General features: G+C 35.0%; 1 protein-coding gene across 1 annotated transcript; it reads left to right on the top strand.

The window, feature by feature from the left end:
- The first annotated feature begins 4,690 nt into the window (after positions 1-4,690).
- Positions 4,691-24,121, top strand: LOC120122308 (peroxidase 70-like). Its single transcript, XM_039141462.1, has 4 exons — positions 4,691-4,897; positions 19,228-19,357; positions 23,393-23,460; positions 23,536-24,121. Exons 1-4 carry the CDS (start codon positions 4,691-4,693, stop codon positions 24,082-24,084), a joined length of 954 nt encoding a protein of 317 aa, XP_038997393.1. The 3' UTR covers positions 24,085-24,121.
- The last annotated feature ends 3,481 nt before the right edge of the window (positions 24,122-27,602 follow it).

The following is a 27,602-nucleotide window of genomic DNA, read 5'->3' as shown; positions in this document are numbered from 1 at the left end:
ATGTTTTATTGATCGATGGCCATAAATGGATGCTCACAAAGTCCTCGTTCTTGTCGTGATTGAATCTTCTTCGTCCTTTTTCACACTGGTCCGTATAATCACATTTTCAGCTCACAGTAACATGCTCTTCTTTCCCCAAAACAAAATTACCCACAAGATTCAGTTTTCTTTCCACTAGTTTCTGATTCAGAGCTTTCAGGTTAGAGAGTCTATTTTCAAAGACACATCACCAATTTCTAGGAGGGATTGTCTTGTTTAAAAATGTTTTTCGTCCTCTTTCATTTTTGAAATATAAAAAACTTCAAAGAAAAACTTTATGACAACAAAATGATGCCCCTCTCTTTGGGTTCACAATTGAAACAAATCATAAAACAAGAGTTCGTTGAATATCTAACAAACCATCTGCACTTTTAGCCAATTAAGATTATAGTGCTTTGACAAGCGTCAAGACTAGTGGTAATTTTGAGGCTTAGGTTGATTTTGGAAAGATAAAGTGTTTTGAGTTGGCTTCTTTTGAAGTTTATATTTATAAAGTAGTCACAATATTTATCGTTTGGAAACATTTACTGGTTCCAAGTTCTCGTGAGTACCATTGCGATGCGTGGCGCTTTATAAGATCATTTTATGCAACAGTTGTGCAATCTTCATATTCGAGCCATTTTTTTGGGTTTTCAACTCGAAACCTCCTTTGGTTTAAAGATACCTTTTACAAGTTTTCATCTTGAACCCTCATTTTGTTATTTTTTTCTTATTTTTCTCTATCATGCATTAAAGATTTTAGAAAACTCTTTTGCAAATAAAAACATTAACCTTGAGGTGCAGAGTGAAATTTGAAGATGGTCTCTCCCACTTAGAAATTCATTCAAGATTAGAAATGAATTTTAAGGCATGTAATGTAGGTCAGAGCTCATAGTTATGCAATAAATAGATAAATAGTCTCAAACAAGTGTTTAAGGGCGATTGAACCAATGATCAATTCATTTTAATTCCTTCAATCTCGCTTTGCTTGATTTGAAACTACTTCCACAAGCTTTTTATTTTCCTCTTTTTAAGATCGCACTAGAGTCCACTTTTTGGGTTTTCACCCTAGAGCTGATCACCTTTTTCTAAACCATTGTTGTCTATGATCTGCTTGTGAATCAATTATGGAACTTTGAGCCAGTTGTACTTGATCAACCTCGTGGTTTAAAGCTTGAAGAGTCATTTTATTTGATAAACTTCTTACATATTGTTTTTTTCTTCCTTTTCCTTAGCAAATTTGGAATTTCACTTTGATTTGAACACATTCTCTGTCTTTTATACATGAATAATTCCACATTTTTTTATTTGAGCACGAGTTAATTCTTGTATCTGGAATATCTGTTATTATTCTCGATTGGATCTGAATCTTCGAGCACATTATACTTGGTCAACCTTGTAGTACCTTATTATTTTCCATTTTGTTTCATAAGGGTTAGCTCTTATAGAAATATTAGAATTGTGGTCTTCACTCATGCGAGCATATTTTCCTTCACCTTTCCCCCCAGTGTGGAGGTTGATCCTTGGTTAGGGTTAAATCTAAAGAAAAAATAATTTGGGCTCAAACGGGGACAATAATGGATAATTTTCAAAAACTTTTTAAAGGGATAGTAGAAAAAGATCGTTCACAATTTCATACATGAAAGTCCTTACAAAAGAGGTATCTCCAGGGGGATAGATATCCATGATCAACTTTTATTCACATGAAAATAATGTAATTAATGCATGATAGAATTATTTCATTTTTTTTCATTCTTCTTTCTTTCTTTCTTTTTTCTTTCTTTTCGTTTCTTTTCTTTTTCTCGCTTCTAACATGCCCCCATTTATTTAGGCTTATCTTCACAAACTTGATTCGAGATACCCCAATTTACTTCTAATGTATAAATATTCATGCACCAATGAACATCTTGTGCTCAACGTTTTTGGGGTTTTATTGTAGAGAATGAAAATTGGCTTTATGTCTAAAAAGATAATGGTGTGACTTTATTGCCTCAGAGAAAGGTAACGTTAAGGTTTCGAGATTTTGGTATTGACCATAAATAATTTTAGATAAAGAATCGAGTGATTGTATTTTTTCTTTGGATAGGATACAAAAGGTATAACCTTGTTACATGTCAAAGGTCCATAACATCAATCCTCAAATGATCTTTTAATCAAAGCATGATATTCTATGCTAGTGTAATAAATCTCTATGATGGATGAACAACAAACTCTTCTAGATTTTCCCATCACTCGCTAAAGGTCTATTTCCTTGAATCAATTAAAGTCCAGAACTTACTCTTTAATGCCCTAAAATTCTCAGTAGTATGCCCTAAGCTTCATAAATGATAGCTATAGACTGCGTTAGCATCGTAACCTTCAGGATATGGGGTTATTTGGGCTTAGACTTAACTGGAGTAACAAGGTCCTTTTTAACAAGTCTTGGAAGTAATTCCTCATATGTCATTGGAATTGGATTGATGGACACATTTCATCGAATCATTATCCGAGGTTTGGTTCTATTACCAGTTGAAAGAGATCCCCACCTTATTGATTTCAACATTCTTGTCAGTGTTGGTGTCTCTAGTGCTCCATATCTGGCCATTTCAGATAGCCATTTCAATCATTTACCCGGATGTAACTAGATCAATAAAGCTCTTGGAATAATTTCCTATTAAATACCCTAAGGAAGGGGCTCTCAAGGTATTCAGAAAGAGCATTTCTATCCCTTTTTCAACTAAAGGAGGGTGAACCTGCACTGCTATGTCCCTTGATCTTTGAGCATATTGCCAGAAGCTTTCATTACACTTATTTTCTATGCCTTGTAACATGAATCGAGTATGTCTTGCATGATTCACATGTTTATATTACTCTAAGAAAGACTTGTCTAAATCCTTCCATGGTTTGATGTGAGTCCGACTTAGCTGATTGTACCATTTTGAAGTAGATCCAATCAAGATATCTTGAAAGAAGTGAATCAACATTTGATTGTTGTTAGTATATGTAGACATCCTTTGAAAAAACATCGTGAGATGATTGATAGGACAATTGGTTCCACTATACTTCTCAAAATCAGGCATCTTGAATTTTGTGGGAGCACTAGGTCAAGGACCAAAATTATCTCTTTTATATCTAATCCAAGGAAATCACCAACTCCTTTAAACATTCGGAACATATCTTCCATCTCTTTCAATCGTTCTTTTTCGGACCTTTCAACTTCAATCATTTTATGAAAGTGAGAGGCAACTTTAGCATGATCTAATCTCATGGCGACATGAGTAGAGGCGTTGGCCTCATGAATTTTAAATTTTTGGGCAAGTTGAAGTGGTTAATGGTAATAAGACAAGATTCTCTGCCACCATATTAACAATAGGGTCAACATTTTTTTGCTCTCAGTAATTGAGTCAATTTTCCATCATCACATTCTAGGACTTCTCAAACGAATCCATCATTTCTTTTTTAGCCTTAACCAACTACTCTTGTAATTCTTTTTGATCTTGCTCAATCTTAGCTAATCTTTCATCCATGTTTTTCGTCATTCTCGAGGTATGATAGGATGTCGATCACAGAACCCTCCATGAATCATTCTTATGATTTAATGATTGAATACATATAAAATTGCTTAAATAAATTAATAAAATGCAAAATACAAAATGCAAATGCAAAAGGTGTTAATTCTAATTAATGGCAACTATTAGAAAGACCTTTATCAGAACATAAGTTCCCCTTATACCAAATAGTCAAATTTCACTAGATGCATACATTATACAGAAATGTAAAACCTAACTCCAAACTTTTTCTAGTTCTCAAATGCAATTGCAAATGCAAAAGGTATTATTCTAATTCTCATGCTGAAACCTAAGTGACTACAATTTAATAAATCAATAATGTAAGTAGCTGAAATGTATCTTTTTTAAAAATCAATGACCATAAAGTAAACAAAACTTAAAGGAAAATGATATTTTAATAATTAACCCTATATACTATAAGTAAAAGAGGAAGAAAAAAAGTGAGTCGTAAAAGAAAACTAAAAGAAAAGTGAGATTCTCGAGAATCTAATCCGGTGAATTAAATGGGGGAGATCGAGATGAATCTTACGGTGGAAATTTGGGATTCATTGCCCACCTCGTATGGTATTTCACGGTCCAATGACCATTTTATTACAATCGATTAAGTGACTCGCGTGTAAGTTTTAGAAGGTTGGTGATCCATTTGTAATCCTATAAATAAATGAGTGAGATGTGGTGTAATGTTCCATTATTCAATTAGAACATTGTTTTGAAGGTCAACAACTTGTATCATAATTGTTATCATTTATTGATTTTTTTCAAAACTGGAACATAGGCGATGCGATTAACAATGTTTCTACTGTAATTTAAGTACATATGGGATGTAGAATATGAGGTATAAATTTTGAACAAAACGAATCTCAGCATATTTTATATATTAGCAGCCTCGCGTGTCTTAAAAATGAGGTGGTAGCTTTGCTTGAACAGGCGGTCCTTGAGAGATGGTAAAAAAAGGCTCTTGAAAGAAACAATCTAACAGTCTAATCATTGATCTGCAAAGTCCAAAACCAACAAATTCATGCATTTCTATGAAGTTTCTACGTATCTATAAATTACGCAACTGCATGCACGACTCACACAATATAAACCTCATCGAGATTAAGCCTACTACTTGCGTACTTGTCATGGCTTCCCGCAGTAACTTTCTTCTTCATGCATTTCTTTGGTTGGCTCTTGCAACCACTGCTTTTTCCTTATCTCCCAAATTTTATAACAGAGTTTGTCCCCAAGCTTTGCCTGCCATCAAGAGAATAATGCAGGCTGCTGTCCACAGAGAGCCCCGCATGGGTGCTTATTTTCTTCGTTTGCACTTCCATGATTGTTTCGTTATTGTATGTTATCTGTCCCACACCAATTTAGGGGTTAAATTATAAGTTTTCAAAACTTATAGTCAGTTTTAGAATGTGCAAGAAATTTAGGGACCCAATCATGAATTTACCCATTTTTATTATATGTTGAAAAATAAATTCTCCTCCCCTGTGTAATCTGTTTTCCTTGAATGTTTTTCCCCAATTTCCTTCCCCGTTAACCATCCTTTGTAGCTCCGATTCACCACCGTTCGTCGATCTAAAACCACCAATAGACTCACCATTGATCTGAGAACAAAACCTGACCTCTATCCCTTTGTGAATCGACGTCATTCGCCGTCAAATTCAATTGGAAGCTTTGTCAGTTTTAACTCGATCGCCGTTTGTTTTTTCGTCGATTCCGGTCGATCCGGCCACCCATTCATCACACCTCCTACACCATCGGACTCACTATCACCGTGCGCTCAAAACCCGACCAAAATCTTCGCACCGTTATTGCTCTGTCGTCCTCACTTGCCGATCACCGTCGGATAAGTTGGTACGTTTTAAAATTATACAATCCGTTATGTTTTGGTGAAAAATAACACTTGCACGAGACTTCCAAGGTGTCTATCTATAAAGCTGGAAAATTTCATGCCAAACCGATGACCGGAGCCACCGCACGCGCCGCTACCTACGTGTGGGTGTTTTCTGCCAGCCAGAGAATATGCTAACCGGTTGGACTGGTCTGAACCGGCTGGACCGATCCGAGCCGAGCCGAGCCGCTGAGCCGCCTAGATGTTGACCGAACGTTGACTTTTTTGGTACACATTTCTTATTTTCGACGTCCTGAGTCTATTTTTAACGTATGTTTTTCCAAATTCGAACACGATAAGTTGTTTTTCACTAATTAACTGTCGATTCAATCCGTTTTTCGCAATTAGGCTCCGTTTTTAATGAAATTTATATGGTTTATATATCTGAGGAATTATTGGACATTGAATTAAAGATTGAGGGCGATCGAATGGGGATTAATTGTTCGATCAATATGGCATGAAAATCGAGGTAATACATTACAACCTTTCATGTTTTATGGAACATGTTTTATTGGTAAATGCATGAATGAACATGTTTGGTCTCATCTGGGTTGTTAATTAATTCCTACACTCGACATGAATGCCGTTAAAATTCAGTAACTGAATATGGCTCGAATAACTAATATAAGAAATTGAGGGACCGTTAGAATTAAATTACAAGTTCTGTGACTAAGTGATAAAGCAATCAGCCCCTGGATCTGTAAATTATAATTTATCTCATTAAAAAGTACCTAGATGAGAATTTATGAGAATACTTCGGTTAGGTAAAATTACAAAAATACCCATATATTGTAAAAAGATAAGAATTGTCCCTAAAAGTTGGATAATAACTTTGAAAAGACATATTGATCCGATGGAACTACTGATGTGCATAAAAAATGCTAGTTTTGCTTAGTAAATCTGGATAATGGAGTTCTAACACCAAGATGGCTTGTACAAGATACTAGACGTTTGAATTAAATAATACAATCGAATGGAAGAAAATGATTGAAATACCCTGGATCTGTAAAATTACCAAAATACCACAGAAATGCAAATGACCCAAGAATATCACCAATCCCAGAATGATTATATATCCTCAAGCTTTGAAATGACTGAAATAACGTTAAGCACCGAAATGACAAAAATACCCTTATGGCATAGATACCACTTGAATGCTTGTTCGTCTCCTCAAGTTTCGATCGATGATAATTCTAGAAGTACTCAACTCAGCTCAACGATAGAGCACATTCGATATTAAAAAGTGGATATTCGTGAGATAAATCAACCACGAATACCAAAATGACTTTATTATATGACCAAAGTGAACTGAATGGAAGTACAACATGTATCCGAAACTCAGAAACGTTAGAATTACTCGGGAAGACTCAGAAGTAACTGGGATAGATTTGACTACTAAATTAACTAAGTAACCTTAATGACTGAGAATTTAGTAAGTGATTGGATGAGTCTGGAAACACCAATGAACATCCATGATGTACGGTTCCTATGGGTTATGAACCAAGAATTAAATACGTCGACAATTCTTGATATTGTTGCAATGTGGAACGAAAATAAAGATTATTAGGATATTTGTTTGTTTCCTTAAGATCTATTTAGTGATGATTCTGAAGTTGATCTATAGACAATAATTTTTGGTATTAAAGAGTGAATACCCTAGAAGGGCAAGGAATTGACCAGTCAACATACATTAGTTCTGGGGGTTGTTCGATAATCCGATCGATTGACATAGATTGTAAATGTCATTAATCTCCGTTTCTCCCTTATCATCTCAAATCGTTCCGGTCATATCTGAATACCTCATTTGGTTCAATTAGACTAAAATCTTGTTAATGCAATGCATACTCCTAAATACCCCTGCTTGTTTGGGTAATGGAATCACTCTCAGTAAATCTGAATCTAAAATTATTCTATATAAAGGTTCCTGAATATTTTTTTGATGCTCATGAAACATAGTGGGATTCTAAAGTATCAACCTTAAATGTCTAATTAGATCAGTTAGTAATCGATTCCCTTCAATAAGACCTCGTTCTTGGAATCCGATCAAATTGCACAGGTTTCCTGTTATCCAAACTGAACTACAAAATGCCTCTGAAAAAAATTGGATCCTCTAGTGTGTTCTATATGTACTACATGTCGGTTTTATATATTTTAAAATGAGTTTTAAAGAAAGTGTTGATTTACTGGTTTATGAACCATGGAAACATGGTATGTGATCTCTGATTATGGTTTTCACCAAAATATATAATTTTTTCCTAATTTATAGAATCATGGAAACTACTGGTTTATGAACCATGGTTTAATGTTTCACTGGTTATACTCGAACTATTTTATTGGGATATTATATGGGTAGACTGGAGGTACAACTCTTATCAAGTTGGTAATTTCTTACGGACCTAATGTGATCCTTGGGTAGGCTCTCAAGCCCCAAGGCACTCCCTTGGGTTAATCATGGAACTACTTATGGTGTACAGGTGGAGATAAGTTATACGTTTTATTTCATTATCACAGTTATGACATATTACTGGATCACGATCTAGGTATTATGATTTACGGCTAAAACTGATTTCTACTGGATTTTTATATGGGTAGGATTCAGGAGTATGAAGGCACAATCTTGATCCAGCTGGTAAGTCCTTACGGACCTAAGGATACCCTTGGGTAGGCCCATAGGCCCCCAAGGCATATCCTTAGGTTGGCTCCCTTTTCTTTGTGCTTAGGGTAAGCACTACAGACGAAATTCTGGGAACTGTATAATAGAGTTTGGTTAGAGGGTTCTGCTATGGTTTTAAAAGATTTATATCTTTTCACTGGTTTTGATTGGAACACACTAGAAATCCTATTCGACTTCTTGAAAATATGATACTATGAATGTTTCCTATGAACTGAGATTTTCATGGTCTCTACTCGATGAACTACCAGTGAAACCCCAGATTATATAGAAAACCAGTATTGCATGGCTTTCCATTTATCTACATATCTTGTAGCATCAAATGGTAGTATTGTATTACTAAGCTTCCCAAAGCTCATTCTGTTACTCACCTCTTCAGGTTACAAGAGTCGTATTAGTGTATCTATCGACATCAGTAAGGAAATTCTTTCGGCGTTGCTGGCAGAGTATAGTACATGTGATTAGGGGTCATGTAGGTTGTATTTTGTTTTATATACGAGTCTGAAAATCTAATTTATTTTTTAATATTGGTAAAGTTTACTTTTGCATTTATAAATGATTTTATGAGTTTATATATTTTAATAAAAGTTTTAAATTTCTCGCTATTATTATGGTGGGTCGCTCGGTGGCCCTAATATGACACCCCAGATCGGATCGGGTCACCTGCATCGGTCTGGGGGGTTCATTTAGTGGTATCAGAGCTTAGGTTGAGTCGAGTTTTTTGGATAGACCGGTTGGTCGAATGTCAAAAGATGTCTGATCATTACATGCCCTAAGACTACAATCGTACCTCTCTAAGCCTGAACTATAAGGTTGAGTCATTCTCTGTAACGAGCTAACCTAAGTTTTCTATCTGTTAGGGCTCTACCTTTGCATAAAGGAATATCAGTAATGTTTGTCTAAATTCTGTAAAATACCTCAGAGTAATGTGAGAGTTACTTATCCGAGAAATTCTGACCTGACTCTAGAAATGAAATTGGGATACGTTACAGCTCTATGAACCTATTCTCGTAACCAAGGCTGAATTGATTTCACAAGGATAAATTTGTTTTGATTATTTTACTAGAATGATGGAGAGTTCTGATGAGAATGTATACTCAGCATGTTAAGGATTAGTAGAGGACACGTACTTCTGTAAAAACTACTTAAAGATATGAAAGAACTTATGGAAGTTTCATTTCTGCAATTCTGTGACATGAATGAATTTTGAGGACGAAATTCTTTTAAGCAGGGGAGAATTGTCATACCCCAATTTAGGGGTCAAATTATAAGTTTTCAAAACTTATAGCCAGTTTAGAATGTGTAAGAAATTCAGGGACCCAATCCTGAATTTACTTATTTTTCTTATATGTTGAAAAATAAATTCTCCTCCCCTGTGTAATCTGTTTTCCCATAATGTTTTCCCCAATTTCCTTCCCCGTTAACCCTACTTTGTAGCTCCGATTCTCCACCGTCCGACCACCGTTCGTCGATCTGAAACCACCAATAGACTTACCATTGAACGGAGAACAAAACCTGACCTCTATCCCTTTATAAATCGACGTCGTTCGCTATAAACTCAACCGAAAGCTTTATCAGTTTTAACTCGATCATCGTTGGTTTCTCGTCGATTTCGGTCGATCCAGCCACCCGTTCATCACACCTCCTGCACCATCAGACTCACCATCACCGCGCACTCAAAACCCGACCAAAATCATCGCGCCGTTGTTGCTCCGTCATCCTCACTCGCCAATCATTGTCGGATAAGTTGGTACGTTTTAAAATTCTACAATACATTATGTTTTGGGGAAAAATAACACTTGCACGAGACTCCCGAGGTGTCTATCTACTAATCTGGAAAATTTCATGTCGAACCGAAATCGGAGCCGCCGCACACACTGCTCCCTCCGCGTGGGCGTTGATTGCCAGCAAGAGAATATGTTGAACGGTTGGATCGGTCTGAACCGGTCTAAGTTGAGCCGAGTCGTTGATCGTTGACCGCCATTGACCGTTGACCATCGTTGATTGTTGACCGCACCATTGACTTTTTCCAGGTACACCTATCCTAACATTTTTCGACGTCCTGAGTCCATTTTCGAGGTCTTTTTTGCCAAATTCAAACCTGATAAGCTTTTTTTCACTGATTAACTACCCTATTCGATCTATTTTTCGTAATTAAACTCTATTTCTGATGAAATTTCTATTGTTATGTATTTGAGGGATTATTGGGTATTGAATTAAATATTGAGGCTGATCGAATGGAGATTAGTTATTTGATCCATATGGCACAGAAATCGAGGTGATACATTACTATATTTTCATACTTTATGGAACATGTTGGTATTGGTAAATGCATAAATGAACACTTTTAATCTCATCTGTGTAGTTAATTAATTCCTACACTTGACATGAATGCGGTAAAAATTCGGTAACTGAATATGGTTCGGATGACTAATATAAGAAATTGAGGGACCATTAGAATTAAATTACAAGTTATGTGATTAAGTGATAAAGTAATCAACCCCTAGATCTATAAATTATAATTTATCTCATTAAAATATACATGAATATGAAATTATGAGAATACTTCGGTTAGGTAAAATTAAAAAAATTCCCTTATGTTGTAAAAAGATAAGAATTATCCCTGAAAGTTGGATAATAACTCTGAAAAGACATATTGATCCGATGGAACTACTAATGTGCATAGAAAATGCTAGTTTTGCTTAGAAAATTTGGATAATCTAGTTCTAAACCCAAGATGGTTTGTACAAGTCTGAAAATCTAATTTAATTTTTAATATTGGTAAAGTTTACTTTTGCATTTATAAATGATTTTATGAGTTTATATGTTTTAATAAATGTTTTAAATTTCCCGCTATTTATACGGTGGGTCGCTCGGTGGCCCTAATGTGACACCCCAGATCGGATCTGGTCACCTGCATCGGTCTGGGGGGGTTCATTTAGTGGTATCAGAGCTTAGGTTGAGTCGAGTTTTCTGGATAGACCGGTTGGTCGAATGTCAAAAGATGTCTGATCATTACATGCCCTGAGACTACAATCGTACCTCTCTAATCCGGAACTATAAGGTTGAGTCATTCTCTGTAACGAGCTAACCTAAGTTTTCTATCTGTTAGGGCTCTACCTTTGCATAAAGGAATATCAGTAACGTTTGTCAAAATTCTGTAAAATACCTCAGAGTAATGTGAGAGTTACTTATCCGAGAAATTTCTACCCGACTCTAGAAATGAAATTGGGATACGTTACAACTCTATGAACCTATTCTCGTAACCAAGGCTGAATTGATTCCACAAGGATATATTAATTCTGATTATTTTACTGGAATAAGGAAGAGTTCTGATGAGAATGTATACTCAGCATGTTAAGGATTAGTAGAGGACACGTACTTCTGTAAAAACTACTTAAAGATATGAAAGAACTTATGGAAGTTTCATTTCTACAATTCTGTGACATGAATGAATTTTGAGGATAAAATTCTTTTAAGGAGAGGAGAATTGTCATACCCCAATTTAGGGGTCAAATTATAAGTTTTTTAAACTTGTAGCCAGTTTAGAATGTGTAAGAAATTCAGGGACCCAATCCTGAATTTACCTATTTTTCTTATTTGTTGAAAAATAAATTCCCCTCCCCTGTGCAATCTGTTTTCCCAGAATGTTTTTCCCCAATTTCCTTCCCCGTTAACCCTACTTTGTAGCTCCGATTCTCCACCGTCCGACCACAGTTCGTCGATCTGAAACCACCAATAGACTTACCATTGAACGAAGAACAAAACCTGACCTCTATCCCTTTGTAAATCGATGTTGTTCGCTGTAAACTCAATTGAAAGCTTTATCAGTTTTAACTCGATCGTCGTTGGTTTTCAGTCGATTTCGGTCGATCCAGCCACCCGTTCATCACACCTCCTGTACCATCAGACTCACCATCACCGAGCACTCAAAACCCGACCAAAATCATCGCGCCGTTGTTGCTCCGTCATCCTTACTTGCCAATCATTGCTGGATAAGTTGGTATGTTTTAAAATTCTATAATACATTATGTTTTGGTGAAAAATAACACTTGCACGAGACTCCCGAGGTGTCTATCAACAAATCTGGAAAATTTCATGCCGAACCGAAATTGGAGCCGCCGCACACACTACTCCCTCCACGTGGGCGTTGATTGCCAGCAAGAGAATATGTTGAACGGTTGGATCGGTCTGAACCGGTCCAAGTTGAGCTGAGTCGTTGGTCGTTGACCGCCATTGACCGTTGACCATCGTTGATTGTTGACCGCACCATTGACTTTTTCCAAGTACACCTATCCTGACGTTTTTCGACGTCCTAAGTCCATTTTCGAGGTCTTTTTTGCCAAATTCAAACCTGATAAGCTATTTTTCACTGATTAACTACCCTATTCGATCTATTTTTCGTAATTAAACTCTATTTCTGATGAAATTTCTATTGTTATGTATTTGAGGGATTATTGGGCATTGAATTAAAGATTGAGGCTGATCGAATGGAGATTAGTTATTTGATCGATATGGCACAGAAATCGAGGTGATACATTACTATATTTTCATGCTTTATGGAACATGTTGGTATTGGTAAATGCATAAATGAACACGTTTAATCTCATATGTGTAGTTAATTAATTCCTACACTTGACATGAATACGGTAAAAATTTGGTAACTGAATATGGTTCGGATGACTAATATAAGAAATTGAGGGACCATTAGAATTAAATTACAAGTTATGTGATTAAGTGATAAAGTAATCAACCCGTAGATCTATAAATTATAATTTATCTCATTAAAATGTACATGGATGTGAAATTATGAGAATACTTCGGTTAGGTAAAATTAAAAAATACCTTTATGTTGTAAAAAGACAAGAATTATCCCTGAAAGTTGGATAATAACTCTGAAAAGACATATTGATCTGATGGAACTATTAATGTGCATAGAAAATGCTAGTTTTGCTTAGAAAATTTGGATAATCGAGTTCTAAACCCAAGATGGTTTGTACAAGATACTAGACGTTTGAATTAAATAATACGATCAAATGGAATGAAAGGATTGAAAAACCCTGTATCTGTAAAATTACCAAAATACCCCAGGAATGCAAAGGACCCAAGAATATCACCAATCCCAAGAATGATTGGATATTCTTAAGCTCTGAAATGACTGAAATAACGTTAAGAACCGAAATGACCAAAATACCCTTATGGCATAGATACCACTTGAATGCTCATTCGTCTCCTGAAGTTTCGATCGATGATAATTCTAGAAGTACTCTGCTCAGCTCAACGCTAGAGCACATTCGATATTCAAAAGTGGATATTTGTTAGATAAATCAACTACGAATACCAAAATGACTTTATTATATGACCAAAGTGAACTGAACTGAAGTACAATATGTATCTGAAACTCAAAAGCGTCAGAGTTACTCGGTAAGACTCTGAAGTAACTTGGATAAATTTGACCACTAAATAAACTAACCTTAATGACTGTGAATTTAGTAAGTGATTGGATGAGTTTGGGAACACCAATGAACTTGCATGATGTATGGTCCCTATGGGTTATTAACCAAGAATTAAATACGTCGACAATTCTTGATATTGTTGCAATGTGGAAAGAAAATGAAGATTATTGGGATATTTGTTCGTTTCCTTAAGATCTATTTAGTGATGATTCTGAAAATGATCTATGGACAATAATTTTTTGTATTAAAGAGTGAATACCCTAGAGAGGCTAGGAATTGACCAGTCAACAGGCATTAGTTCTAGGAGTTGTTCGATAATTCGATCGATCGACATAGATTGTAAATGTCATGAATCTTCGCTTCTCCCTTATCAGCTCAAATCATTCCGGTCATATCTGAACACGCAAGTAACTCAGATGCAAATGATTATGAATACCCCATTTGGTTCAATTGGACTAAAATCCTGTTAATTCAATGCATATTCTTAAATACCCCTGCTTGTTTGGGTAATAGAATCACTCTTACTAAATTTTAATCTAGAATTATTCTATATAAAGGTTCCTGAACACTTTCCTGATGCACATGAAACATAATGGGATTCTAAAGTATCAACCTTAAATTTCTGATTAGATCGGTTAGTAATCGATTCCCTTCAATAAGACCTCGTTCCTGTAATTCAATCAAATTGCATAGGTTTCATGCTATCCATACTGATAACTACAAAATGCCTCTGAAAAAACTTGGATCCTCTAGTGTGATCTATATGTACTACATGACAGTTTTATATGTTTTAAAATGAGTTTTAAAGAAAATATTGATTTACTGGTTTATGAACCATGGCAATATGGTATGTGATCTCTGATTATGCTTTTCACCGAAAGATATGAATGTTTCCTGATTTATAGAATCATGAAAACTATTGGTTTATGAACCATGGTTTTATGTTTCACTGGCTATACTCGAACTGTTTTATTGGGATATTATATGGGTAGACTGGAGGTACAACTCTGATCAAGTTGGTAATTTCTTACGGACCTAAGGTGATCCTTGGGTAGGCTCTCAAGACCCAAGACACTCCCTTGGGTTAATCATGGAACTACTTATGGTGTACAGGTGGAGATCAGTTATACGATTTATTTCATTATCATGGTTATGACATATTACTGGATCACGATCTAGGTATTATGATTTATGGCTAAAACTGATTTCTACTGGATTTTTATATGGGAAGGATTCTGGAGTATGGAGGAACAGTCCTGATCAAACTGGTAAGTCCTTACGGACCTAAGGATACCCTTGGGTAGGTCCATAGGCCTCAAGGCATATCCTTAGGTTGGCTCTCTTTTCTTTGTGCTTAGGGTAAGCACTACGGATGCATTTTTGGGAACTTTATAATGGAGTTTGGTTAGAGGGTTCTGTTATGGTTTTAAAAGATTTATATCTTTTCACTAGTTTTGATTGGAACACACTAGACATACTATTCGACCTCTTGAAAATGTGATACTATGAATGTTTCCTATAAACTGAGATTTTCATGGCTTCTACTCGATGAACTACCAGTAAAACCCCATATTATTCAGAAAACTGGTATACGTCTGATTTAATAAGGAAATTGTATGGTTATCCATTTATCTACATGTCCTGTAGCATCAACTGGTAGCATTGCATTACTGAGCTTCCCAAAGCTCACTCTGTTACTCACCTTTTTAGGTTACAAGAATCGTATTAGTGTATCTATCGACATCAGTAAGGAATTTCTTCTGGCGTTGCTGGCAGAGTATGATACATGTGATTAGGGGGCATGTAGGTTGTATTTTGTTTTATATATGAGTCTGAAAATCTGTTTTATTTCTTAATATTGGTAAAGTTTACTTTTGTATTTATAAATGATTTTATGAGTTTATATGTTTTAATAAAATTTTTAAATTTCCCACTATTTATATGGTGGGTCGCTCCAGCGGCCCTAATGTGATACCCCAGATCAGATCGGGTTAACCGCATCGGTCTTGGGGGTTTCATTTAGTGGTATCAGAGCTTAGGTTGAGTCGATTTTTCTGGATAGACCAGCCGATCGAATGCTAAAAGATGTCTGATCATTACATGCCCCGAGACTACAACCGTTCCTCTCTAAGCCGAAACTCCAAGATTGAGTCATTCTCTATAATGAGCTAACCTAAGTTTTCTATCCGTTAGGGCTCTCTACCTTTGCATAAAGGAATATCAGTAACATTTGTCTAAATTCTGTAAAATACCTCATATTAATGTTAGAGTTACTTATCTGAAAAATTCTAACCCGACTCTAAAAATGAATTTGGGATATATTACAGCTCTATGAACCTATTCTCGTAACCATGGCTGAATTGATTCCACAAGGATAAATCTGTTCTGATAATTTTACTCGAATGAGGGGGAGTTCTGATGAGAATGTATACTTAATAGGTTAAGGATTAGTAGAGGACACGTACTTCTGTAAAAGCTACTTGAAGATATGAAAAAATTGATGGAAGTTTCATTTCTACAATTCTGTGACATGAATAAATTTCAATGATGAAATTCTTTTAAGGAGGGGAGAATTGTCAAACCAAAATTTAGGGGTTAAATTATAAGTTTCTGAAACTTATAGTTAGTTTAAAATGTGCAAGAAATTTAGGGACCCAATCATGAATTTACCTATTTTTCTTATATGTTGAAAAATAAATTCCCCTCCCCTGTGCAATATGTTTTCCCCAATTTCCTTCCCTGTTAACCCTATTTTATATCTCCAATTCTCCACCGTCCAACCATCGTTCATTGATCCGAAACCACCAATATACTCACCGTTGAACAGAGAACAAAACCTGACCTCTATCCCTTTGTGAATCGACGTCGTTCGCCCTAAAACTCAACTGAAAGCTTTATTAATTTTAACTCGATCGCCATTGGTTTACCGTCGATTCCGATCGATCCAGCCACCCGTTCATCACACCTCCTACACCATTAGACTCACCATCACCGTGCGCTCAAAACCCGACCAAAATCGTCACGCCGTTGTTGCTTCGTCGTCCTCACTCATCAATCACCATCAGATAAGTTGGTATGTTTTAAAATTCTATAATCTGTTATGTTTTGGTGAAAAATAACACTTGCACGAGACTCCTAAGATGTCTATCTACAAATCTGGAAAATTTCATGCCGAACCGATGATCGGTTCCGGCGCATGCGCCGCACACACTACTCCCTGCGCGTGGGCATTGTCTGCCATCCAGAGAATATGCTGACCGATTGGACCGAATTGAACCTGGGTGAACCGGTCTGAGTTGAGTCGAGCCGTTGTCCGCCATTGACCATTGACCATCGTTGATTATTGACCGTTGATCGATCGTTGACTTTTTTTGGGTACATCTATCCTAACTTTTTTCGACGTCCTGAGTATGTTTTTAGGTCTTTTTTGCCAAATTCGAACCCGATAAGCTATTTTTCACTGATTAACTACCCAATTCGATCCATTTTTAGTAATTAAACTTTGTTTCTCATGAAACTTCTATTGTTATGTATTTGAGGAATTATTGGGCATTGAATTAAAGATTAAGGACAATTAAATGGAGATTAGTTGTTTGATCGATATTTTACAGAAATCGATGTAATACATTACTACATTTTCATGTTTTATGGAACATGTTGGTATTGGTAAATGCATAAATGAACATGTTTGATCTCATATGGGTAGTTAATTAAATCCTACACTTAACTTGAATGCGGTAAAAATTTGGTAACTGAATATGACTCGGATGACTAATATAAGAAATTAAGGGACCGTTAAAATTAAATTACAAGTTCTTTGATTAAGAGATAAAACAATCAACCCCTAGATCTGTAAATTATAATTTATCTCATTAAAAGGTACTTGGATGAGAAATTATGAGAATACTTCGGTTAGGTAAAATTACAAAAATACCTTATGTTGTAAAAAGACAAGAATTATCCCTGAAAGTTGGATAATAACTCTGAAAAGACATATTGATCTGGTGGAACTACTGATGTGCATAGAAAATTCTAGTTTTGCTTAGAAAATCTAGATAATCGAGTTATAACCCCAAGATGGTTTGTACAAGATACTAGACGTTTGAATTAAATAATACTATCGGATGGAAGGAAATGATTGAAATTCCCGGGATCTATAAAATTACTAAAATACCCAAGGAATGCAAAGAACCTAAGAATATCACCAATCCCAAGAATGATTGGATATCCTTAAGCTCTGAAATGATTGAAATAATGTTAAGCACTAAAATGACCAAAATAGCCTTATGGCATAGATACCACTTGAATGCTCGTTCGTCTCCTCAAGTTTCGATCGATGATAATTCTAGAAGTACTCAGCTCAGCTCAACGCTAGGGCGCATTCGATATTAAAAAGTGGATATTCGTGAGATAAATCAACCATGAATACCAAAATGACTTTATTATATGACCATAGTGAATTGAACAGAAGTACAACATGTATCCGAAACTCAGAACATCAGAATTACTCGGAAAGACTCTGAAGTAACTTGGATAGATTTGACTAGTAAATAAACTAAGTAACCTTAATGATTGAGAATTTAGTAAGTGATTGGATGAGTCTGGGAACACCAATGAACTTGCATAATGTACAGTCCCTATGGGTTAAGAACCAAGAATTAAATACGTCGACAATTCTTATATTGTTGCAATGTGGAAAGGAAATAAAGATTATTGAGATTTCTGTTCGTTTCCTTAAGATCTATTTAGTGATGATTCTGAAGATGATCTATGGAAAATAATTTTTTGTATTAAATAGTGAATAACCTGGAAGGGCAAGTAATTGACCAGTCAACAAGCATTAGTTATGGGAGTTGTTCGATAATCCGATCGATCGACATAGATTATAAATGTCATGAATCTTTGTTTCTCCCTTATCAACTCAAATCATTCTAGTCATATCTAAACACACAAGTAACTCAGATGCAAAGGATTCTAAATACCCCATTTTGTTCAATTGAACTAAAATCCTATTAATTCAATGCATACTCCTAAATACTCCTACTTGTTTGGGTAATGGAATCACTCTCAGTAAATCTGAATCTAGAATTATTCTATATAAAGGTTTCTGAATACTTTCCTGATGCACATGAAACATAGTGGGATTCTAAAGTATCAACCTTAAATGTATGATTAGATCGGTTAGTAATCGAATCCCTTCAATAGGACCTCGTTCCTGGAATCTGATCAAATTGCACAGGTTTTATGTTATCCATATTGATAACTACAAAATGCCTCTGAAAAAACTTGGATCCTCTATTGTGTTCCATATGTACTACATGACGGTTTTATATGTTTTAAAATGAGTTTTAAAGAAAGTATTGATTTACTAGTTTATGAACCATGGCAACATGGTATGTGATCTCTGATTATGGTTTTCACCGAAAGATATGAATTTTTCCTAATTTATAGAATCATGGAAACTACTGGTTTATGAACCATGGTTTTATGTTTCACTGGTTATACTTGAACTGTTTTATTGGGATATTATATGGGTGCTTCTTTGCTTCGTTTACACTTCCATGATTGCTTCGTTAATGTATGTTATCCTTGATTCATTTTTTGAAAAGTTTTAGTATTTGCATATAAATCTTCAACTGCATTGTGTTGCAGGGCTGTGATGGTTCACTTCTTTTGGATTCTACCCCTGCTTTCGAAATCGAGAAAAATGCACGTGGAAATTTGAATTCTGTGAGAGGGTTCGAAGTTGTAGATGAGATTAAGGCTGAAGTGGACAGAGTTTGTAACACCCCAATTTAGGGGATAAATTTTAGAAATTTTAAAGTATTGGATTTAATTGGTATTTTGAAAGAAATGGTGGATTAAATTATAAATTTCAAAGTTGGCAGACCGTTTTAAGAAGTGCAGGAAATTAAATGGCTAATCTCATGATTTGACTATTTTTCTTTAGGAAAAAATATAAACCCCCATTCCCGTATGTTTTCTAGAGAAATTTTCTAGTTTTCCTCCCCTTCAACCCTCCTTTCAACTCTGATCTACACGCCGTCCGACCTCCGATCGATGAACCAAAACCACCATCGTGTTCATTGTCGACCGAAGAACAAAACCCCTCAAACCTTTTGTTATGAATCGTCGTCGTTCGTTGTTAATTTCAATTGGAAGTATCGTCGGTTTTAACTCGATTTTAGTTGGTTTTTCATCGATTCACGATGATCCGACCATCCGTTTTTGCACCTCCCGCACCATCGTGGTTTTTGCATCGTTCCGAGTCCGCCGGTGTCCTCCGTTTCTTCGTCGTCGCCTGCGTGTGGAGGGATGAAAAGTTAAAGTTTTTGATGTTTCGAAATTGAGCTCTCTGCCGTTCAAAATTGTGAACCGATCTCAGTAAGTGTCTCAAAATGCCTTAAAATAATTATTACGAATTTTTCCGGGAAATTTCCGACACCGTATCACTCTTCACACGCCGCCACTGCGCGTAGGGGTGTTAATTTTGTAATTAATTTTTGTTAGGGTGATATTTGTGTAAAACGGTCGACTGTTGACCATTGACATGCGTTGACCGTTTACCGGTGTTGACCATTGTGGACCAAAACTTTGACCGGCGTTGAACGACCTTTTACTTTGACCGAGTATACATAAACTGACATTTTTTCGACGTTCTGAGTCCGATTCCGCAGTCCATTTTTCGAAATTCGAACTTAAAGGGCTTGAAATTGCCAGTCAAACCCGTTGACTTTGACTGAAAATGTCAAAATGTTTGAAAAGTCATATTTTATGTTTTTGACGTCCCGAATTTGTTTTTGTGGTCCGTTTCGCCAAACTTGAACCCGATAAGCTGTTTTTGACTAATTTATCACCTGATTCGATCTGTTTTTTAGAATTAAGCTCCGTTTTTTTATGTAATTTCTGTTGATATGGATCCGAGGAAATATTGGAAGTTGAATTAAAGATCAAAGGCGTTCTAATGGAATTTATATGGTCGATTAGTATAGAACGAAAATCGAGGTAATACTTTACTACCTCTTTATGCTTTATGAAACATGTGAATATTGGTAAATTTATGATTAAGATAATGTTGGTCTCATTTATGTAGTTAATTAATTTCTACACTCGATTTGAATACGGTAAAATGGTTCAGTAATTGATTATGGTTCAGGTGACTTTTATAAGAAATTTACGGATTGTTAGAATTAAATTACAAGTTCTGTGCTCAGTGATAAAGAAATCAACCTGAATCTGTAACTTATAATTTATTTCATCAAAGGTTAAATGTTAAAGGTACTTGGATGAGAAATTATGAGAATACTTCGATAGGGTAAAATTACGAAAATACCCTTATGTTATAAATAGACAAGATTTGACTATGGAAGTTGGATAAGAGGTTTTAAAGGCATACTGATCTGATGAAACTACTGATGTGCATAAGAAATGCTAGTTTTGCTTAGAAAATATAGATAACCGGTTTTTAACCCGAGAGGATTTAAGCAAGAATCTAGGAGTCTGTTAATGGAATCATTTCAAGATCAGAGAATATTTAGGAAAGTAATTAATCATAGGATCTCTAAATTATATTATTTTTGTTAAGAGTTAATACCGAAATTATTTGGTTAAGAAATGACGAAAATGCCCTTGAGAGGTAAAATAGTCCGAGTTGACCCTGAATAAGAAAGTACTTTGAGGATTCGTACTTAACTCGATTATGTACGAATTTGATTGTTAAGATCCTGACTTATTGCAGAAAAATTCCTGATATTCCATTTGTAAAATATGACAATGCACTTGACTCGAAAATATTTGATTTATGAGTAAATACATGAAGAGCAATTTATCGATAGTGCTCTTTTGACAGAACTGTCTGAAATGACTGAAATGAATGATAAGTTTGAATTTAATAATAAGATCGAACGGAATGAATTATTGGACTACAATGGATCCGTAAAATGACCAGAATACCCTTAGAATGCAAATGACCAAGAATATCACCAAGCTCAGGAATGAGTGGATATCCTCGAGCTCTGTAATTATTGGAATAAAACTGAACACCAAAATAACCAAAATACCCTTATGGCCTATACTAAGTAAATGTCTTGGATTAATTAAGGAATCCAAATAAGCATAGGTTTTTGACTACCTTTAAAAGTTATAGAACACAACTTAAGTGACCGATCAACCTTAATGATATGTCAGTACCTAAACGATATAAATATTACTTGAATGCGTGTTCGTCTTCTCAAGTTTGGCTCGATGATAATTTTAAAAGTATTCATCTCAACTCTAGATCGTATTCAGTGCTAAGAATTGGACATTTGTTCGATAAATCAACCACGAAGACCAAGTTGAATTGAACGGAAGTACAATATGTATCTGAAATTCATAAACATCTGAATTACTCTAGAAAATCCCGAAGTAACTGGAATATACTTGACTGCTAAATGAACTAGGTAACCTCAAGTACTAAGAATTAAGTAAGAGATTAAAATAAGCCTGAAAACTCGGATGAACTTACGTGATGTATCATCCCTATGGATTATGAACCATAAATCAAGTACGTCGGTATTTCTTGAATATTTGAAACATGGAAATGAAATAAAGACCATTAGAATATTTGTTCGTCTCTTAAGATATGTTCAGTGATGACTCAGAATATGATATATGGATAAGAATATTTGGTATTAAAGAGTAAATACCCTGGAAGGTTAATGAATTGATAAGTTGACAAGTATTAGTTATGAGAGCTATTCATATGGAGTTGTTCGATAATCCGAGTAATCGACATAGATTGTAAAGGTATTGAACCTTTATTTCTTCCTTATCAGCTCAAGTCTCATTCTGAATAATTGATGATTCCATCAGTTATTGATCTCTTCCAATAGTGATTCTAAATTCCAAAATTCTATTGACATACTGAAGATCCGTGTTTCTCTGCTTGATAAGATTATCCATTACCTCTGAATAATATCTGTAAACTCTGGTGTGTTCCCTAATCATATAATTAATTTATCTAATTTCTGACTTGAATTATGTTCTGATTTCTGATCCAGATTCTGTTCTGATATCTGATTTGAATTCTGTTTTGATTTCTGATATCTCTGTTTACTGATGGTTAAATGTTTTATATGGGGGGTTTATTGTTGAAGGAAGTATATATGCAGGTTTCTCGGCTGTGTGCTCAGGGCCTCACTGGTTGTGCGGGGTGTATGGTTCCGGGGAACCTACTCAAACAGATTGTGAAAAGATGGGTGTATATATACATATATATATATATATATATATATATATATATATATATATATATATATATATATATATGTTTTAAAAAGATATGTATCTTTTTACTAGTTTTATGGGAACAAATACTATCTGTTATTACCTGAAATATCAGTAGGATTTCCACTCAACATAGAAATATGTAGATATCTGAACCGATAAGAAAATACATGTTTATATGTATCTGCACATTCTTCAACATCATCTGGTAGTTCTGTATTACTAAGCTTTCCGAAGCTTACTCTATTACTCACCATTGCAGGTTAAAAGAATTATACCAGTGCAACTATCGACTTCAGTAAAGGAGTTCTTCCGGCGTTGTTTGCAGAGTATGGTACATGTAATTAGGGGGCATGTAATTGTATTTTGTTTTAAATACGAGTCTAAAAATTTGTTTTATTTCTGCATAATGATAAATCATTTTATAAGTTACATGTTTTAATAAAAGTTTTAAATTTTCCGCAATTTTACAGTGGGTCGCTCCGGTGGCCCTAATGTGACACTCCAGATCGAATCGGGTTACTCGCATCAGTCTGAGGGGGTTACAGAGTTTGTGGACGCCCCGTGGTCTCTTGTGTTGATATCTTAGCGGTGGCTACTCGAGATTCTGTAATTGCGGTAAAGTCCTTTATTGCCTCTAATATTTATCATGCAAAAACCAATATTTCTAAACGAAAACTACCATGATTGTAGCTTGGAGGACCGGAATGGAAGGTTCGATTGGGTAGGAGATACTCAACCACGGCTAGTAGGGCCTTAGCCGAAAGTGTGCTTCCATCGGCTTCAATGGATCTTCCTACATTGGTCAACAACATCAAGAACCAGGGCTTGAACCAGATAGATCTGGTAGCTCTCTCCGGTGGACACACCATTGGCTTATCAAGATGTTTAATCTTTAGGAACAGAATTTACAATGCAAGTAATATTGACCCTTCCTTTGCCAAACAGCGTAGAGCCACTTGCCCACGCACCGGAGGGAACACTAATCTTGCTCCTTTCGATCCTACAGCTGCCAAGTTTGACACTGCATACTTCAGCAACCTAGTGAAGGAAAGGGGACTACTCACCTCAGATCAGGCTCTTTTCAATGGCAGCTCCACCGATAAACTTATAAAGACTTACCGCTTGAACCTTGATGTTTTCTGGAATGATTTTGCAAAGTCTATGATTAGAATGGAAAACATTAAGCCTTTAACCGGAAAACAAGGACATATTCGTATCAACTGTAGGATGGCAAATTGATGACAATCTCAACATCAACTAATTCTTGTTATTTTATTAATTGCATGGGTCAAAGTGTCTTTATTCAACGACACTACTTGATAGAAATGTCACCTTAAGTGCCTCTTATATTGTTTCATTCTTTTCATTGTAATATTTTCAAGTGTATTTATTAAATAATTATTAATATAAGTATCCTCGAGATTTATTTTATATCATATTATATGAAAATTAATTATTTGTATTTATATTCATGGTGAAGCTATATGGACAATATAGTTATTTCAGAACGAAACAATCTTTAAAAGACGAGTCTGAAATTTTCTCATGGTTAGATTATATGGCCTAGTTTTGGCAAAGGCACTATCTCAAACATTAGTATAAGGAAAAGAGTTCTCATAATATACTATTAAAAAGAAAAATGTCAACAATTTAAACTAAGATCGAACTCAAATCGAAGGAACACAACAATCATGGTTTAAGACACATCAATACACAACCCAACTATGAACAACCTAAACCTGACAATCTTTATATATAATTCCAACGATCAAAACAATCTTCCAATTCTATCATGTACCATTAAAGAGACATTTATATATAATACTTTTAAAAGAGAAAACAACTTAATTTTGGAAAAGATCGGGTTTGAGAAAAACAAATAGATTTGGAGTCCCCATTGACCTTTGGGTTAGGTAGGTCGAGCACCTAAAAATATCTTTTAAAAGAATTTAGGAAAAAATAATTTTAAAAGAAGAAAATGGTTTGCGTTTAAGCAGAAACTCGTTTTGAAAAGGGTTCGGGAGTTGATTACGCGTGGTGAGGGATGAGCACCTTCACAGCGCCCAAAATTGGAACCTAAGCGATTATACATCATCTAAATAATGAAAATTGCAAATTCGAATATTTTCGTTTTTTTAATCATAAAATACATACATTTGATAAAATTAAAAACTCAAATACAAAAGAATAACATTTTGTATGGACAATCTTTAGAAACACATTCCTTGTCAGTCAAGGCTCGTTTTAATTAATTCCCCTCACAAAATAATATTACTTTTATTAAGAAAATAATATATGATAAAAAATAATCATACTGTACATATCACTTTTATCAAAACAATAATCTATGCAAGTGTACATGATAATATTTGCAAATATACTACACGAATTATGATGGACTAAAACGTAATGGATGTAATCATAGAAAATTTGAATGCAAATAACAAAAGAATAAATAAGAACTAAGAATAAATAGACCAATAAATAAATTTTTAAAAAACATTAAGTTAAATCGCACATATAAACATGGGAAAGAGACAGGATAATAGATAAAGAACGCTAAATACACATATTAAAATCTAAATAAACCATCAATATACAAAACTAAAATGATAGATATAAAGATATAATGCTAAATATATCAGAACATAAAACAATGGCCACCAAGTAATCATGGGATTATAATAAAATGCATAAAAAATAAAGGGATTGGAAATAAATTGTAGAAAATTAAAACCTGGAAATAAAAGATCTAAGGATTAAAATAAAATAAAGAAAATTAAGTGAATGAATTAAAAAGAACAGAAAATTGAAGTGCTGAAATTAAATCAACATAAATATAAAATTACACAAAATAAAAGGTAGAGGGTTAATGTTTAGAATTTTATGCAGACCATAAATAACACGATTCATACCCCAGGGCGGGTCCTCATGAGGTTGTAAATTAGTTCGAATATTTTTTAGAAATTAGTAAGTTAAAAGTTAGCAGTTAAAAGTTAGAAGTTAGTAAAAAAGTTAAAATTTTACCCGAACCATAATAATGCGGATTGTACCTCATTGCGACTCACTGCAAGCCCATATTAAACGTTTAATAACAATATTTAATAAAAGGGACTTAAATGTAATAAAAAAATGCAGCATATTAATTCAAAATAAAACAAACATAAATAAGTGACCAAATCAAAATTAAATAAAAGTAGTTGGTCGAAATCAAATAAAATAAAAAAGAATGAAATGGTGAACAAAATATAAATATGCGCTAAATCTGTAGGGACTACTATGCGATTAGACCTAATCCCCTAAGTATTTATCCTAATATTGCCATTTAGGTTAAAAAAAGTTAAACCTGAACTAAATAAACAGACAAAGCTTTCTCAACTTTCTCTCTCTCTTGCAGCCGCCGCTCCCCAACACAGCCCCATTGCCACGCTCCAACCACTATACATCGGTGGTGGTTTCCTCCCTTCCTACCACCTCTATAGGCGGACGAACAAGCCTAAACAAGCACCTCATCATTTCCTTTTTAACTTCTCTTAACCCTTTCTTTTCTCTCTTGACCGAGAGCTCCCAAAGCCCATGGTTAGCCACTGTATTTCAGGGCAAAAAATGAACCTCTAACCGCCACAATGGCCACTGTGCGCACCAAGACTATCTCGTAAAGATCCCACAATTTCACCTTCTTCTTTAGACAAAAACTGAACCCCAAGAGGCTAAATCGACCCATAAAGACTCTAAGGCTTCAACTTTCTCCCTTCCGCTGACCTTAGTTCCGACGAGGAGTTCGAACAACCCCGGTAAGCAATTATGCCCCTCTCATTTATTCTGCTTTGGTTCTAAAACCCAAAGAAATTGGTACCGGAAATTAAAAAGAATAAGGTAAAATACCTTTAAAATATATTGCTTTTCTTTCTTTTCGAATCGGGGAAGAAAATTACATTTGTTCCTTTTTTCTGAATGGGGAATGAGGACCTTTTTTACATCTTTTTTTGGGGTTTTATAATAACCCATTTATATTGTTTATCAAATGAAAAATAAAAATCTCAGCTTTTTTTTATTTTGTTTGTATGTGCACGATGGATGCTGATGGAGTAATCGAAGAGGGATCGTCTTTGTTAACAGTTGTCATGGAGGACGAGAGAGCGGGGGGACCAATGCATGTTTCTGATGAAGCACTCGGGACCACCTGGCATGAAATTTTGTTACCGTTGGAGAGACCACAGTGTTGTTGGGAAGGCTTGAGACCATTGCTTGGTAGCCACAATTGAAGCTGACGAGACAGGGGTGGCGCTGGCGACTACAGCTTCTCCATATGTTTGGGTTTATATTTTTTTGTTAATACTTCGGGCTACGTGGGCTCTTTGATTTAGGGTTTTTAGTTTGGCAATTAGGCTATTGTATTGATAGATTTAAAGTACTAATAATGGTTTGTAATTGGACTGTTTGGTTATTTGTTTGATTGATTTGTGGCATTCTTCTCTTTTTCACATAGACAACAAGGTCCATTTTGAATTTCATGTACTCGAATAAATGAAAGCCTAACAATCTATTCTTTTCTCAAATAAAACCATTTTGATCTTCAAATTTATCCAAATTTGATTAAAGGACTCGGACAAAATTAGGGTATTACATATGGGTTTAAGTAACAAATTTGCTATAGTCCGACTAAACAATAAGCTTTGACAACTCTACTCACTTGAGGTCGAATAAGTTAGAAGTGCCTCTTTAACCCCATAAGCTTAATGGAAGTGATATCAACA

Source organism: Hibiscus syriacus, unplaced genomic scaffold, assembly GCF_006381635.1.
Source record: "Hibiscus syriacus cultivar Baekdansim isolate YM2019G1 unplaced genomic scaffold, ASM638163v2 tig00110386_pilon, whole genome shotgun sequence".
Lineage (NCBI taxonomy): Eukaryota > Viridiplantae > Streptophyta > Magnoliopsida > Malvales > Malvaceae > Hibiscus > Hibiscus syriacus.
This window is presented reverse-complemented; position numbering and strand designations above follow the sequence as displayed.